Source organism: Sus scrofa, chromosome 14, assembly GCF_054392235.1.
Source record: "Sus scrofa isolate SSC_HxYL_T2T_F1_AM1 chromosome 14, Sscrofa_HxYL_maternal_Yorkshire_Landrace_v2.0, whole genome shotgun sequence".
NCBI lineage: Eukaryota > Metazoa > Chordata > Mammalia > Artiodactyla > Suidae > Sus > Sus scrofa.
Genome location: NC_139396.1, coordinates 64,795,053 through 64,813,081, shown reverse-complemented (window position 1 = coordinate 64,813,081; position 18,029 = coordinate 64,795,053). Strand labels below are relative to the sequence as shown.

General features: G+C 50.8%; 1 protein-coding gene across 5 annotated transcripts in view; it reads right to left on the bottom strand.

Annotated features, from left to right (window-relative positions):
* MYO18B (myosin XVIIIB) overlaps positions 1–18,029 on the bottom strand; it is a 237,319-nt gene that overhangs the window by 139,790 nt on the left and 79,500 nt on the right. For all 5 annotated transcript variants that reach the window (XM_084994645.1, XM_084994642.1, XM_084994641.1 and 2 more), the window contains exons 17-21: positions 16,481–16,628; positions 11,985–12,144; positions 9,354–9,537; positions 8,327–8,549; positions 5,526–5,635 (exon numbers count right to left, since the gene is read on the bottom strand). In XM_084994645.1, coding sequence (XP_084850771.1) covers positions 5,526–5,635; positions 8,327–8,549; positions 9,354–9,537; positions 11,985–12,144; positions 16,481–16,628 — 825 coding nt within the window. The remainder of the gene's footprint in view (positions 1–5,525; positions 5,636–8,326; positions 8,550–9,353; positions 9,538–11,984; positions 12,145–16,480; positions 16,629–18,029) is intronic.

The window sequence follows — 18,029 nt, the reverse complement described above, 5'->3', positions numbered from 1 at the left end:
ATTTTTCTCTCTGCACAGGAGGAAAACAAAATAAACACTGGCTGAAAATTAAGACAGCTGGATGGAAAAGAAATGAAGCCAATGGCAATTTTCTAGGTCTGCCTTGGAGTTAACACCCAGAGTCCATGGAGGGGTGGGGGAACTGGATCTGAGACTAGATCCCCGTGGGCCACCCACGAACCTGTGATCTTGGACGAGCTTTCCACTCTGAGCTGCAGGCTCAGAAAAAGGGGCTGGGGCTGGGGAAGAGGCATCTATTTTGGAAGATTCCGTGGCTGTGCTTGCGGGGAGCGCCCTCATGTACCAGCAGGCAAGCCTAAGCCCTCGGCAAACACTGGGCTCTTCCTGCTGCCCCAGAGCCAGTCCTCTCGGCCACTCAGACAAAACTCGGTAGAGGTGCTGCACACCACGGACTAGTCTTCTATCTCTCAGCTGTCCCCAAAACATGGCCAGAACACCCACCTGTCCCCACAAGGTCCAAGGATGCTTCCCCATCCCCCTGCTTTCTGAGCGCCCTTCCCATGTCTGTGTAGCCAAGAGCATCAGGCCTAACAGAGCTACTCTATCCTGCTGACCACACTGCACAGGTAGGAAAGCTGAGGTCCAAGTGTGGAGTGAGCTGGTGGCTGCAGAACTTTGCTTCTGACCCTCATATTCCTAGTCGAGACTGTCCAGGTGTTGCGAGAGCTGACTGAGAATGTGCACGCGACCAGGACTTTGTTAGTGACTTTGTACTCACTTGCTCTCATCACCAATGTTAATGCTAATCTTAGACCCCTCACTTAGCTGAAATATCAGTGATTTCCTATGGTTCTACCTGACGTAATCACCATCAAAAAGCCAGTTGGTGGGTGACAGGGCAAGGATCCAGGTGACTGTAGGACATGTCTTCCTTGTCCTGCCTCCTAGAACCAGCTATCCATCTGAATTGTTCAGATAGTTGATGTCTATCCCTCTCAGCATGGAATGCTGAGTAAAATGCTGGCCATTCTGCTCCCCCCGCCAAAAAAAAATGAACCAGTTTCCCCTTGTGCTTTGAGGTCTGAGTGCTGCTCTAAGTGCATTACTTATATATAACTCATCTTATTTTCAAACCTCTGCAACAGGTACCCATTTTACAGAGAAACAGAGTCCAGCGCAACGAAAAGACTTGTCAAAGGTCACATGAAATAACTGCAGGGAATCAGATGACTATTCTCTGCCCTCTGAGGCTGGGATCCAGGACAGCTCCTCCTTTCACTAGCTGTGTGACACTGAGCAAGCCACTCTTCCTCTCTGGCTTTCTCGGTGCCCTATTCTAGAATGGCCTGATGGTGTCAGGCCATCGACAAGGAGGTAGTGGGGTTTAATGATGTTGCCAAAGTAGCATGTAGAAGACGTCCAGAATGGTGGTACGAAGAGCTTGATAAATCCTCTCCCCAAAAAACAATAAGAAAAATGGATAAAATTTGCAAAAACAACAACTCCCATACTACTCTGGAAATTGAGCAAGAGGATACAATAGAAGACTTGTGATTGCTGAGTAGGAAGCAAGTGGGAAGGACTGGGAGTTTGGGGTTGATAGATGCAAACTATTACATTTAGAATGGACAAGCATATGAGGTCCTGCTGTACAGCACAGGGAACTATACCCAATCACTTGTGATGGAACACGATGGAAGATAATATGAGAAGAAGAATCTATATATATGAGAGACTGGGTCACTTTGCTGTACATCAGAAATTGACACAACATTGTAAATCAACTATACTTTAATTAAATGATTTTTTTAAAAAATGAGAAGCATTTATCCAAGAAAACCTATTGAGCCTTGGGTAAGAACAGTGGGAGTTTACAACCAAGGCTCTTCCATTCCCCACCCAGCTCTGTCACTGTAGCAGCCCTACCATGGCAAAGCAAGCCATGAAAATCACTGGCTTTGCTGTCAGAAGGGGTTTCCTTATAAGTGAGTACAGGCAATCCCACACCCAGGATCAGTGTCAGAATCAGTAGTGATCTTGGCAGCAAACAAATGGAAGTCAATGGCACAGTGAACAGAGGAGCATGGTCCTGATCAGGGCAGGAACTGGGCTGGGGACTGGCCAGGTCCTTACAACAAGGAGACAGGGTGGGGACAGGGGATGGGACAGTCATAGTGGACCTCACTCAACCCTCCCATATTGCTGGCAATCCGGACGGTACACGCATGCGGAGGAGGGACCAAGAGGACCTTCGCTACCTACATATCCCTTCTTAAAATAAGGCCACGTGCACAGGCTCACACCGCAGAGGAGAGAGACTCCCTAAATCTAGTTCAGATAAGTTACTAAGTAATTGGGAAAAGATCACAAACCTAGAGATGCCATTTTATATGAAATGTCCAGTTTTCAACAAGAAATTGTAAGACATGCAGAGAAATTGGAAAGTGTGACGTCTACTTAAGAAAAAACAGCAACAAAAAGCAGTCACTAGATACCCTCTATGGGCTTAGATACTGGACTTGACAAAGGCTCCAAGCCGCTCTCACAAAGCACATACCATGCTCACTATCGTGTCCGGCACATGCTAAGTTTCAGGATTTACTGAGAACCAGTGGTGGTTCTGAGGTTCGAAGCCCCTCTTTGGCACTGTGGAGTGATGACCCACCCTTCACCGTCACCATTCCAGACTCCAATTATGAGTCCTTGGAGGTACTTGGGAGGAACCCAATTCACGCCTCCACTTACAGAGTCCTTTTGTGTCCTAGCATTTCATAAAGAGCTCTCTCTCCAATGTTCAACAAGCATGCACCCAAAAAGCATAGAGTCTGACATCTCACGTTAAGCTGAACACACCAAACGAGCAGCCAAAGACTCTGGGAACCATGAAGAGCCACGGCTGGGAAGCACTTCCCCAATTCACTCCTCAGCGGGAGTGTGATACGGGGAATCCACGTCTGCGGAAATGGATGTGTTCCCAGTGAGCCACGTGGCTGCTGTCAGCACAGCACCTCTGCCATGAAACCCACACCGTGGCCCACTGGCTGCCCTATGCTGTGCACCTACTACGCATCACACTGTCTGGCTGGGTGGTGCCGGCCTCAGTGGCCTCTGCTGTAAAATGGGCCTAATTCCCAGAGCAAGCAGGAAGGTTTCTCTGTGGAAGGCTGTCTCAGGTCCAATGTCAATAGCCTTTTCACATTAAGCCTGATACTTTGTAATGCAAGTTTGTGCATATGAACTAAAAGGCATCTGCTATTTTTGTTTCAGGAGTAATGAACATCCAGGAGAGACCCCCCAAATGAGAGCACTTCATTGGGAAAGAGTCTTATTTAAGCACCACCTGTTAGGCCCCGAGGGGACCCACCAAGGCCCATTTTACACCATGACAATGAATTCCCTCTGCTGCCGTCTAGTGTCTGATGACAAAATTGACCTTTCCTAGCTGTCAAACTTGTCTTATTAAATCCTGAGGTCTTAAATGCTTTGCACACAGAGGCTGACAGTTTGCCCACCCAAGCACGTGTTCATGTATAATTCATGGCATATCATGTTGCCTGGAAAATGAATATTTATCAGCTTTTTCAGAAGAGGCAGGATGGCGTTTCCTTTTGTCGCTACCAAAATCCTATGCTGCAGCAAATGAAATTTGTGAGCAAATAAAGAAAGAATAAGAAGCAGCGAAAACTCCCAACCACGTCCATTCCACTTGTAATTTTCCACTTTCCAAGGCCTCCAGCGTGTGTACGGAGGTGGTTTCGGTTTGGCTACAAAAGAGAACTGCTGAGTCGTCCAGAATAGAAACACTTCCATATGCTACACCCATTGCCCCCACAGAAAACTCCCCCACACTCCACTTCTGTGCTGTTTTCATCTGTAGAGGAGCCCAAGACCCTTTAAATGGTCTGCTCCCAAGGCTCTGAAAGGAGATCGAGTTGGGGGGCACCAAGGATAAGGAATCCCAGTGAAGACTGGTCCAGAGTGGTTGGTGGCACCACGCCAGGCAGAGTTTCGTGGCTTCCAAAATGGGTTGTCACCCAGGGAGGGGATAGCTCTGAGCCACCCCAGCTGTGTCTGAGGTCCCTTCCCCATGGTGAGTCAGGAGGGCCACACGGAAATGCCACCTTGTCTGCAGGAGGTAACCTGTGCCCCGGTCCCCGCTGCAGAAAAGAGCCTAAGGATTGTGACTCTGTTCATTCTTCCTGCATCCTGGCTCATGAGGATTCCAGTGCTGGGAGCTCAGGCACACCACCTTGGAAGTGGAGTTTCAACAGGGTTGTGAATACAGAGTCTGTGTGGCTTGGCTTGGCTGCCATCACTCTGGCCTTGGAAGAAGATGCTGCTGCTGCTGTTGATGACAGCAGTTCATATACAATGAGCCCTGACTACATGCCAGCCTCTGGGTCAAGCACATCAATGATATTATTACACATAATCCTCCAAATGCCCCACTGAGGTTGGTATTATTGTTGTTCTCATTTTATAGATGAGGAAACTGAGGCAGAGAGATGAAGTAACTCACTGACATTCACATAGCCCCGGTTAGGAGTCAATAGCAGCTCTGTTTGACTCTGGAGCCCATGATTTCTCAAGGACCCTCCCTGGAATCAAGAAACTTGGGTTCAAGGATAAAACCCACAAATGCTTGGCTGTGTGGCTTCCAGGGAATCAATTCATCTCTGTGAGCCTCATTTCCTCATTTATAAAAGAGACGTAAGAACTCTTATTTTGCAGGGCTGCTGTGAGCGTGCACTCGGGCTGTGCAAATTCTACAGAGCTCTATAATCACTGATCAGTCAGCGGCAGGTCTCAGGAGAAACACTGATGGAGGGCTTGGCAGTAGGGGTGAGGCCCTCCAACTCCAGGAGTTTACACCAGAGGTGGAGAAGGGAGACACGCAGGGGCAGAAATCCCAAGTTAAGCTGGTGGATTCCTTCATTCATCCAACAGGAAGTTTGTTGAGCACTTGCTATGAGCCAGAAAATACACAGGCAATCTATGTCATTTCAGATAAGGATATGCAGTATGCAAATATTAAAACATGATGATGTGATGGAGAATAACATCCAAGCCAAGATCTGAAGCAAGATGACAGTGGCTAGGCATAGACTGGGAGAAAAGGGCTGGGGGCAGAGAGGACAGTGAGTGCAAAGGCCCTGAGGGGGACCGTTCACTGTACTTTGCTAAGTCAGGGGCTCTAGTCTGAAATACGTCCCAAACACCTAGACCACAGAGCCCTCTGTCACAGGCACTCTCTGCAAGCTGGTGCCGAGGGAATCGCCTCTGGGAAGGATGACTGTTCATCCTGCCAGGAGCCCTCCCAGCCGGCTCTCATTCTCCTCATGCACCTCCTCATGCAGGGGTTCAGAAGGACCCTTCTGGGACAGGCAGTGTTCCAAGTGACACTGCAGGGGGTAGAACATGGAGTTGGGGTCTGGCTCGAACCTCATGCCACCTTCGTATTTGCCCCCAAGGCCTGACTCTTGGGGCCCAGCCAGCCCCGCTGCCCCTGGAACAACCCCCTACGGAACAGAAGCCTCCGCCCCCTTTCACGCCACTCCACATACCTTCCTCTCGTCTACTCCCTCCGGGGCAGACATGAGCTTCTTGGTGAGCAGAGGGTCCAGTGCCTGGAATCTTCGACGGAACTGAGTGAGCCCCATATGGTCAGCGTAGCCTGGGGTGAGAACAGCAGGAGGAGAACAAAGAATCCACTAAGAAGCCCAGCCCAGGACTCCAGGGCCCACTCCCAGCCTATCAACCCGCTTTCTGTGTGCACTCGCTTCCTGGGCCTCAGTGTCCCCATGTGCTAAGTGAAGAAACTGGGTTCAATCAGCATTTCCCAAATGCCTTCCCCAGAACGCGAACCCTGTCAAAGGTCCACTGAAAGTCTCAAAATATCTTCCTTGTGCTGTAGACACGCTGGGTCTGTATTATTACACCCATTATACAGATGTGGAAATTGAGGCCCAGAGAGTTCAAGTCACCTAGCCCACAGTGATGTGGATTGTAACTCTCCCACGGCATTGTAATTCAAATTCTGACAGCCACCATAACTGATCCAATGAATAGAAACCAACAATGAGGTCAAAGGTGAATAGGGACTGGGTCCCCAGGGTCTGGAACTCAAATTCCAGACCTCCAGGTTTAGACTTCATCCTAGATACAAGGGATGTGGTAGAGCCTCAGCTACCTCAAAAAGACCTCTCAAGTGGCTGGATGGGAGATGGTCTGGCGAAATCTCACTCCATTTTGAGACTTCACTTCACAATAAGCCAAAGGCATAACAAACCATGAGGAAAAGTTATGGTGGGTGGATATGGCAAATCTAGGAAGCCTTCCTGGGGGAAGAAGAGGGTTGGGCCAGGTCTGAAGGATGCTGACCTGCACAGAGACATGGAGACTGGGAGATAACAGGCCCGCCCTTCCGAATCAGGCTTAGCTGGGTTCACATTTCCCTTCTGCCCTGATTAGCCCTCTGACCAGCAACAAATGACCCCACTTCTTTGAGATTCAAGCTCTTCACTTGTCAGATGAGAATAGTGAGATCTCTTGTCACACACTCACGGTGATGATTAAATCCAATAATGATTATAGTGAAAGAGGCTAACACATCTTGAACATGTTTCCAAGTCCAGGCACTTTTCCAGCTATAATTCCCTTATTAATTCCTCAACCCCCTCATCAGCTCTCTGAGACCTGAGCTATCACAGCTGAAGAGAGGGACGTACAATCTAGGGACTCACCAGGGTCAGCCACTGTCAAGCCCAGAGTCTGAAGTGTACCCACCAGGCTGCCCCAAACCTAACATTTAATGAGCATTTACTCTCCACCAGGCAGTGTGTAAGGGCTTTGTGAGAATGCCAGTTAGTGTGTGTAAGCACACAGCCCGCTGGACATCGTGGGTACCTGAGAACCAGCAAACGCATGCGTGCCATCACACACATGTGCACAGGTACAGGCAGATCTCAGAGATGCTGTGGGTTCTGTGGCAGACCACTGCGATAAATCAAATATCACAATAAAGCATCACAAAACCTTTTTGGTTTCCCAATGCATATAAAAGTTATCTTTACACTGTACTGTAGTCTATTAAGTATACAATAACATTATATCTAAGAAAAAAATGTACATACCTTAATTAAATAATACTTTTTTACTAAAAAAAATACTAACCATTATCTGAGCCCTCAGCGAGTTGTAAATTTTTGCTGGTGGACTGTTGGAAATACTGCAAGAATTACCAAAAGGTGACACAAGACACAAAGTGAGCAAATGCTGCAGGAAAAACCGGTGCCAAAAGATCGGCTTGACACAGGGTTACCACAAAACTTCTGTAAAAAGCACACTGGGCAAAGTGCAATAAAACAAGGTCTGGTCTGCTCTTAGGTTACATAAGCATGGATTCCAAATCACAAATACCCGATACTCGTGTATGTACCTTTGTATGCATGTGACTATTTCTTAGATGCCGTGAGAGAGAGAAAACAATGAGGAAATGAACCAGGTCTGGGGGCAGAAACTTAACCTTCTACCTAGCTGGAAGCTCCCTGAGTAGGGCTATGCTCAGAGGCAGAGGGCAGATGCCGCAGGAGGAAGGGGCCCAGCTGACCCGGGCAAGCAGGGGCTCTAACCCGAGGGCCAGGGCGCCTCCTGCCAGCCAGGAGGAATCGATCCCCCAGCTGTGACCAGTTCGCTCTTCCCTGTGACATTATCTGTCTTCCTGCACCTGTGGCTGTGCAGACAGGAGGGAAAATCAATGTGACACTTGGAGAAGCAAAGGGTTCATCTTTGCTTCCAGCTCTCGCAGCTGCTCCCACCTTCTCTGTCAAGTACCTCATTGCTCAGGGTTCCGTATTAACTCCATGGGAGGACACAGGGGTAGCAACCAGAGTTGGGTCGTCGGTGACCACAGAAATAAGTGGGTGTCTACCTAGCTCCCAGCCAGCCCCAGCCACCTCCTCTTCTGATACAGAGCAAAAGATTAATCATTGAAAATTCCACTCTCTTTTCCAAGACAGGTGCTCCTCAGGCATCTGCTGTTGAGAGGAAGAAAAGTAAAATGCACCCCTCGCCTTCCAGGAGCACACAACTCACTCAGGAGATAAGATGGGCTTTGGATCCAGAAACCTTGGTCCAAACCTAGGCTCTACCATGTCCCAACTGTGTGGCTGTAAGCAAGTCCTTTCTCCTCCTGAGCCTCAGTTTCTTCATCTGTAAAGTGAGGTGAGCATAGCTGCCCCCTCACAGGGCTGGGCTGCTGCCTGGGAAGCTCTAGGCACAGAGGTGATGCTTCTGCACCTTGGCTGCCTGTGGTCAGCAAGCACGTCCCAGGAGACAAGCTACTCCCTCTCCAGCTGCCTCTTACCTGCCCTGTGTAGACGCAGTGCCTCCAGGATGTAGGACCCTGCAAGCTGCACCCTCAGTGCCGGGATGTCCAAGGGCGGGGACCCACCTGCCCCAGGCTTGTCTCCACCAGGCTGCGGTGGAGTCGGAGACCCCTGCCCACCTCTGCTTTCCACTGCAGGGCTTGGCACCAGGCAGTGGATGAAGTGTAACTGAGACCGTCTGATCACGCTGATCAATGCGTCCTAGGACCGAGAGGAAACAGGGTTAGTGCTAGATGCCTGGGGGAGACAGACAATACTTGAGACATTCCTCAAACATACTTTCAGCCTGGCCTGGGCACCTTTGGGGGCCCAACATCCTACACCAAGGCCCTCCTAGCTACAGCCTGATTTATACTCATGAGAAATAAAGGATCTTTATAACGACTCTTATTATAACAGATGGAAAAACTGGGACATGGAGAGGGCAAGCAAGTAGCCCCAGGCTGCATGAACCACTAGCAAAAGAAGACGACTAGAACCCAGGACCTGGCCTGAAGGCTTTTCCACTATAACAGACTATGAGTTGTTTCTTAAAGCCTATCCTGCCCATGATCCACCCTTCTGAGTATAGCCTGACCACTGCCCAGTGCAAGTGTTCTCACTTGTTACTGGACTCGTGTGTCCAGGTAACATATTTACAGTCAGTGCTGGGTCCTGCCGCCTTCCCCTACGGAGAGCCTAGAGTGGACATGCAGGCCTGTGTGAGGCAGGGTGGGTCTGGCTGTGATATTTGTCACCTCAATCAAGAAGGGAACTGTGATTCCTGCAAACTTCCCGAGGTTGCTCAACTTAAACCAAAGATCTAAGACTTTGGCCTCAGACTTGGATGGGTCACTTCCCACCAAGCGTCTTTGCTCCCGTGAGCCTCAGTTTCTTCCCAGGTGGAGCATGGGGGTGCCTGGCCCTGCGGGCTCAGTGGGGAGCTCAGCGATGAAGCAGGTGGATGACCCACCCTGGAGGAGGGCAGTGAGACCACGATGCCATGGCCACAAGGCACCCACTCACCATTTGCAGCTTGATCTGGGAGCATGGGGCTTTCCTCTTCACCGCGGCAAAGCTGCTGGCAAACGTCCTCCTGACAGCACAGCTCCTCTGCTGGGCCTGCTGGGAGGTGCCCTCCAGGCCGGCTATGGCCCGGCACACGGGGGACAGCTTGGCCCGTGCCTGGAACAGTCCCCTCAGCTCCTCCCTGGCAGGTAGGAGGGGAAAGAGAGGGGCTTTAGGAGGCTCACAGAGTGGAATGAATGGGGCCCCCAGCTTCCTGAAACTCACCTGGGATCACAGCCTGGCTGCCTACCCCTGTGTTCACAGTCCCTTCTGCCAGAAGAGCCTGTGCCTGCTGACAAATGCCAGCCCCGTCCTCCGTGCCTCTCTCCCTCTCCTGACCTCAGAGCATCTTTCCTTTCACTGGACATTCTCATCACCTACATACCTGCAGCCATTCTACCAGGCCTGCACTTCCTTCAAGGGCAAGATCACCTTAGTTATCCCCAGAATAGGCCCAGGACACAGCAGGTGCTGCCTCTCTTTCATGCAAGAATGAACGACCCACAAGTGGACAGACAGCTTAAGCACCAGGCAGACACTACTGTGCCCTGGGATGAGGCCAGAGAAGACCTCACGCCCCTCTGGTGGCACCAACCCCACCCCCACAAGAGAAGCCTGCAGGCCCCTTGCATCTTTCCCTGCCAGTCCAGGCCCCATCTCGGCCCTGCCCTCAAGACGCGTTACCCATCCCCCTCTGTACCTAACCTGACTATTAAGGAAATGAATCTTGCCTAGATGCACCAGGGGTGTTGAGAATGCATGGGGGAGCACACAGACTAACAATGGCTTGAATATGCTCCTGTTGAAATAAAAATCTGGGGATAGAACAGGGCGAGCCCACTGGGAGCAGGAGCCCAGCCCTAGAGGGAAGGATGTGGCCCCCAGCCCTGGTACCTGCGAGGAGGCCCACAGCCCTGACCCCTGTGAGGACTGCCTGTCTGTGGGGTTGGAGGACCTGCCCTCTGGTCTTGGATTTACTTCACGGCCTCGGGCAGCCTCATACTCTAGGGAATGAAAGGTGCATGGGCACTAGAACCTCGTGGGAGGCCTCCCCAGGGAGACTGGAGGGCTCCGGGAATCATAGCTACACAAATACTCCTGGTCAGTTGGCACTCATGGCTGCAGAACCACATGCCGAGCAAAAGCACGGTTTGCTCTCAAAATCATCAAATCTTTGCTCTCAAGCCGTCAAGAAATGCTGCTGGGATTCAGCCAAACCCGTCATGCTCTTTTACCCCACCCCCACCCCAGCACACGCTGCTCCTTTTTCCCAGAATGTCCCCCACTCACCAGGCCATCTGGTCAACCAAGGTGTGCCTGCCCTGCCCTAACCCTAAAGCCCTCATTCAGCTTGAGCCACAGGATCTTAGGGCAGGAGGAAAACTGACGAGGCAGCAAGAAGGAGGGCTATGAACCCGGCTCTTTAATAAGCCATCTGCCACATTAGATCACCAAAGCTTTACATCACACATGCAAGCCTGGCAGCATCATTCCCACTTCTCAGACTGTGAGAGGGAGGCCTAGGTCATGCAGCTTGAAAAAGGCAAAAGTAGAATGTGAACATATGCCTCACTCACCCAACAGACCCTTATGTTGTGGTGGAAAAAGCAAGAAACCCAGAGGAAGGAAAGCAACAGTCCACAGTCACCCAGGCGACAAGGGGCAGGGCTGGGACTTGCCCCCAGTCCCCTGGCTTCCCACACAGCCCTCCATGTGCTCGTTAACCTTCCTTCTGGCCCATTCCCTTCTGGCCCATTCCCAACTTGATCTCTCCAGGAGCCATGTGCCCCAAGCCCCCCTGGATATAGGCTTTCTAATCAACTCCGACCACCTGAGAGCGCCTCCAAGGGTCACTTAGACCCAAACTGTACCCCAGCTTGGACCCTTTTTCGCTGTGTAATCACAGACAAACCATTTCACCTCCTGGGGCTTCAGTTTTCTCATCTATAAAATGGGCCTAGAGATACATTTGTAAGGACTAACATGATGCTCAGAAAGCATTTAACCTGATGCCAGGCTCATAACAAGTGGTTAGTAAATGTGGTCTCAGTGACACACAGACACACAGACACACCCAACAAGCATTTCCCAAGAGCTCTCTGAACACGAAACAGTGAGCGCTGCCAGCCCTCTACCAGCACATCTAAGAAGAGTAGTCAAGAAACGCAGTGAGCTAGTTTTAATGCCACAAAACATTATCACTTGGGTTTTACGACCCCCCAGCTGGAGGATGTCCATAAAAGTCCTTCCAGTCACACCATTTCTCAGACACTTAATGAAAGGCCAGAAGCCAAAGTAAGAAGTCACAGCTTCCTCGCTTTTGCTCCGCCTCCCCGAAGGCTAGTTTTCTCCTCGACTAGACTCAGGCTGGCCCCAGGGAGACACTGTACCGCTCCTATGACTGCAGGCTGTTGCCTTCCCTCCTCTGGATTTCTTGCTTTTTTCCACCACAACATAAGGGTTTGTTACATAAGGTCTTTGTGTCATTAGGGAGGGGGTTCCTGAATGCCCTCTGTCACTGGCTTGTTCTGACTTCGTGGTTCCAGCACCTTGAATGCCCCTGCCTGTCCCAGCCCTGGGCAGGCTCACCTCTTTGATTGCAGCAGGACCTGGGGGGCATCCAGAGCCGAGAGGTTGGGCTTGGCCCTGTGGAGCCAGCCAGTGAGGTCGTAGCGCACGGGGTCGTGTCCCAGCTGGTGGGCAATCTCGCACTGGAGGGGCTGCTCACAGGACCGGAGGGCAGAGGTCTCTGGAAGCAGACACAGGGCATGAGTGCTGGGGCCTGGCAGAGCAGCAGGGCATTCTGTCATCACCTGGCATCATTAAGAACAAGGCTTTTGCATTTTAATGTTTCAAGCTAGCAAAGCTACCAGTTCTGGGTACCATGTTTCTCCTGCTTTGTGCACTTATGTGCATCACTCTCAACCTGGGTTCTATTCCTCCTGGCTTTTTTTTTTTTTTTTTCTTTTTATGGCCGCAGCTATGGCATATGGAAGTTTCTGGGCTAGGAGTCAAATTGGAGCTGCAGCTGCCAGCCTATGCCACAGCCACTGCAACACCGGATCTGAGCCACGCCTGTGATATATGCTGTAGCTCAGGCAACACCGGATCCTTAACCCGCTAAGCAAGGTCAGGGATCCACATGCATCCCCACAGACACTAGGTCAGGTTCTTAACCCACTGAGCCACAATGGGAACTCCCTTCCTTGTTTCCTTACATCAAGGATACCTATTTTCCCCAAATACCATCACTACATACAATCTTCATGATCTGTGCCATAGCCATGTGTTTTCACCTGGGCTGTTATGTACTTAATGTTTTCTTCCAAATGACTCACATTTCTACAGGTAAACTCCATTTGTACAGAAGCTATATACTGCAGGTTTGGTGTGCCAGCTATATATTTTTTCTAATACTATGGAAATAAATATGTAGTGATTAAATATTTTTGAAAACATGTATGCATATACCGCCTAAAATTGTCTTGAATGCCAGTGACTAAATAAATGAACAGTGTATTCTTAGGAGATGCTGGCAGATAGCAGACACTTGGTTCCAAGGGACAGAATGGGACAAATAAATGAGCTTGGAGTTAGAGAAGACCTGGGTTCAAACACTGATTTGACCACTTATTACATTGGGACCAGCGCTGAGCCACCTAAACCTCTGAGCCTCGGTCTCCTCCTTTAATATGGATTAAATGATACATGCCCCCCAGAGCAGCATAAAGTGTGAAGGAGATCATGCGTGTAAATACTTTGGAATGGTGCTGCAGCAGTCACTCGGTGAGTAGTAGAGGGTGCCACTACCTCTTCCTGCACTGAACTTATGCTGATGCTCTAGAATCACAAAGGGTCTACCCCCGCATCCAGTGCTCAGCATCACGCTGGCCCATGACTGGAGTCTGGAAATGCTTGCGGAATGGATGAATGGATGGATGAATGAATTCCAGATCTTTTTTTCCTATCAATCTAATTGCAGTGGTCCTCTCAGACTGAGTAATGGCTCCCGACCAATTATCGTTTTGGTTCTTGAATCTTTTGCGACCCATCTTTCTAGTCTTCTCACCCACCACACGTCTTAGGATCCTGATTCCCTGCCTTAAATCCTCACTTGCTACCTCTACACTGTAGCTAAGAAACGAAGGACCTGCATTCTTAGAACTCTGTGCAAAATACACAAAGTCCAAGGGTCTGCAGGTTCGTGGATGAGGAAGGGGCATGAACTCTGCCATCTGACCGGCTGCTTGAAAGTCCTATGTGCTCACGTCCAGGCTCTCCTCATGTTCTGGATGATTAACACTTCTGGTTAAGTGAAGTATCATTGCATCTAGAGCATCCCGTGAGCCCTTCAGAGCCATGTGGTCACTGCCCTTCCATTGAAAGAGGAGAGCAATGTGACAGAGAGACACTTGGCCCGGCACATATGTCTGCAATGCCCCTGCAATGCTGCAGGTGTCTGTTTTCCAGGCTGCCTCTCTGCACTGGGCTGGAAGCACTGTGAGGGCAGGGACCGTGTCCACTTATTATTCTGTCCAGCAGCAAGCACAGGTCTGGCTCTGAACAACAACTCTAGGACACTGATGTGGGGGAGGGCAAAACAAGAAAGAAAGAAGGATGTTGATATCTGCCAAGCCCTAGCCAGCCTCTGTCATTCAATCCTCACTCTGCTGTGATATGAGTATCAATGGCTGGTTTCTAGAAAGTGCCACTGAGGTTCAGAGAGAAGAGGTACATACATGTCAGGACAGAGCCAGATTTAGGACACAGGTAGGGCTGCCAGCCCCAGAGCCCATCTCCGAGCCAGGAATATGGAGGAGTCACGATTCCCAGAACCAGCCTGAGGACAGCTCCCAGGATGGAGGCCAGCTCCAGCCCCACACCTTCCCTTCCTCCTGGAAATGGCTGCACACCATGGTTTTGTTCATTCAAGCATCTCGCAGGCAGCTCTGGTTTTCTGGAGCCCTTGGAAACGTCTGTAAGAGGGAACCTCGCCCAGCAGACCTCTGTCTAGGTTTCAGCATCATCCCCTCCCCCTAGAAGCTTGATCCCTCAGACTAGGGCAGGGGCTTCTCTGCACCATTCTGCCCCAGGCCCTTACTCCCTGTGGCTGAGCTGTCCACTGGGCCTGGGCTCTGGGAGGGCTGCTCCTGCTCCCCCTGAGTTCCCACTCTGCAGGGCACCTTAGGTGAGAGGCAGCAGACAGAGAGCACCAGCTTGGCCAGAAAGCCCTACCTGTTCTGCTTGATTGAACGTTCTTATTAACTCAGAGCTAATCAGAAAACCCTAGAGATAAGATTATTTTTTGAATACCAGTATGTCTGAGTTAATGCACCTGTTTCAGTCAGTCCAGGACAAGGGGTGTACACAAAGCTCTCCTCTGGGGACTTAGAGTCTGTGGCATCCGGCTCAGGGTTTCCAGGACTGGCACCATCAGGACTCACAGGGGAACAAGAGGGGACATAAATGTAGATATTCCTGGACTGGGATGCCCCAGAGCTGAATCCCTGGCCATCTTCACCTCCAACCCACATTCCTTTAGTGATCAAACCAGATCTATAGTCCTCAACTTCTTATAGGTTTTTGTTTTGTTTTGTTTTGTTTTTTTGCTTTATCATCCATCTTTTCTGCTAGAATGCCAGTCCCTCAGGGTCGGGGACTTTATTTTGTTCACGGATATATTTCCCGGCATAGGACAGTGACTGCCACCTTGCAGGTGCTCCATAACGACTGGATGAATGAACCTGAGAATGAATGAACCCACCTCTTGACCACAGCGCCTCTTGGGACCTAGGAGCCCTCAGAGTGTCTATTCCTTCTTATGTGCCTGGGGCATCAGGGTGGAGAGGGCTCCCGAGAGGTTTAGATTCAGAGCTTGTGCTGACTCTGCCTTTGGCCACTTGCCCTCTGGCAGATTGCAGACAAGCATCTCTATGAGCATTTCTCTGGAGCTCACTTTCTTCACCTTGGGGAGTAAGAATAGCAACCTCCACATACATGATAGGATCCTACCAGACTGTACACAATGCGTGGAGTGTGGACAGCCTTTCTCCATCCCCTGAAATGAAGGGGATAATGTTCTTTTATCGCCACTGACAGACCTGGTCTCATCAAAAATGCCTGCAAAACCTGTCAGTCCCATGTGCTCACAGATAACCAAGCTCCGCAGGTGCCTCTCACCCGATCACTGCAGAGGAGGTTCTGGTCAAAAGGAGGCCATGGCCATCTCCACGCTCACTCGAAATTACATGAGGTTTACTCAGTGCCTCACTGGTGGAAGGACAAACAGCCAGGCTTGAACTTGAGGTTGGCCGATGCCAAATCCCATAGTCTCTGATCTTGTTTCAGCTCAAAGCATCAATCTCCGCTCAGACTTCTCCCTCCTACCAATCTCACCCCTCACCAAGTGCTGGGGGTCCTACCTGCTCAGTACCTTGGGAGTCTGCCCACCTCCCCAGCACAGGCCAGCCCCTCTCTCACCTCCTTGGCCACTTTCCTATCCTGTCACCAGACTGCAGTCTGGGTGAACTTCCTGGAACATGAATCTGATCAGTCTCACTGCCTAGAATCCTTCATGGCTTCTCACGGCTCTAGGTTAAAACCAATGTTGTCTGCGAGGCCTTCAAGGGCTTCTGAGCTCTGAGCCCTGACAGCATCTCCCTCCCTGGCCCACAGCACTTCCTATTCTCTATCAGATTTACCTGCCTCTCCCCTGAGAGCCCCTGGCTGCTGGAGAAACAACATCTGCCTGATGCCCACCACCAAGCCCAGTTTGTCATCTCACGCCCGTCGGACACGCACGTGCTCATGTGTTAGCTTGGCCATCGTCTTCCCACCCCCACCCAGCTCCCCAGCAAGGACATGGGTCCCATCAGCCTATTCACCACCGTACGGAATGGCACCCAGCACACATACAGTAGCTGCTCAGGCCACTTACTGAACACATGAATGAAGGAAAGCACTCACAGGCACAGGAACGGATGATTCTGCACTCAGATTCCCCCACCTGGCTCTGCAGACCTTACTAGTACTCTGACAGGTTCTGATTCCCAGGCTGGACTCAGCACCACCCGCTGCCCCCTTACCTTCAGCTCCAGCTCCTTTCTTCTCAAAGGAGGCACAGAGGCGCCCAAGCACCACGGCATCACTGGAGCCCTCCACCCGGACCTCCTCATCCAGAACCCAGAAAAGGCCCCTGGTGTCCTCAGCACCTTCTCTGGCTGGTAAGTGGACCTGGCGAGAGATCAGGAGACACTAAGGAGTCCAGATCCCATGGCAGAGGACAGGCCTGAATTTCTCTTCCCACCCATGAGGGTCGGGGACATGGGTCCCAGGCATCATGCCTCATGCATTGGCCTGGACCCCTGTTCCCGCCCACCCTGGACACTCAGTGTTGAAGCCACAAAACTAACATTCTCTCAGTTACCAGGGGTCCAGATCCTGCCTCTGTCTTCATTTCCTCTGTGACCTTGGGCAACTTACTGCACCTCTCTGAGCCTCGTTTTTTCCTCTTTTGCAAAATGGAGACTGGCAATAGTTTCCTCCCAGGGCTGTTGTGAGGCTTTAACAAGGGTGCACACTCTGTAAACTACACACTTCTGGATCTACACAGGCAGCTGGTCTATTTGTACACTGCCAAACATGAAAGGATTAATTCCACCCACCTCACTTCCTCTTAGAAGTCTCTATTTTTTAAAAACTAAAATCTTGAAGGAAAAAAAAAAAAGTGCTAGGAGAATGCCTTAGAGAAGGTGAACTTGGTTCAATGGCACAGACGTGGAATTTTAAATCCAGCCCCCAGCATCAGAGGCCACTCAAGCAAGCCTGCAGCTCTGTGTATGGGAAACTAAGCGTGGCCTGGGGGTCTGCGGGGCTGATCCAAGGGCCCACAATAAGCTGACACAACTGAAAATGGTGACAAGCAGTCAAAGAGGAAATATGATGTGTGTGGTGACCCTCGGGCCCAGTGTGCCAGCAAAAGGGGCTTCCCAGGACATGAGGATTTTGGTGTCAAGGCCAGCAAAGTGCCTGGCAAACCAGGACAGCTGGTCACTCTAACTCAGGAATATTAGTCCACACCCTACCAGGAAGGATCCAGAGACAGGAGGAACATGTCCAGGGTCACAGGGAGAGGCCCGGGCAGAAGTGAACCTGGATCCCAGGCATCCCAAGTCTTCACCTTGGCCTTGAAAGGTGAAGGGGTTAAAACCTAGAGTCAGCCCATCCCCAGAAAGCAGCTGTTCCAGCCACTGCCCAAGGGTCCTGTGACACCACGATCCTTCCCTCCTCACATGCCCCCAGGGAAGAAGCACGACAGGGACAGGGTGCCAGCCTGAGAGGTGGCAGCAAGCAGCAGATGTGGGTATGAAGGGCCAGCAGAGCTCACAGATGAGGGAACTTTGCAGGACCAGGGTCAGCCCACTGAGAGCCCACTGAGAGCAGCCAGGGAATGAGAACAAGGTGTCAAAGCCACCTTCAGGACACCCACTGTGTGCCGCGCACCTTGCAGGGGCTGTATGTGCCAGATCTAATGGACAGTCTCAACAACCCCGCAGCTGCTATCATTCCCATGTGGGTGATGAGACAACTGAGGCTTGGAGAAGTGAAGTGACATGCCCAAGGCCACCAAGATTG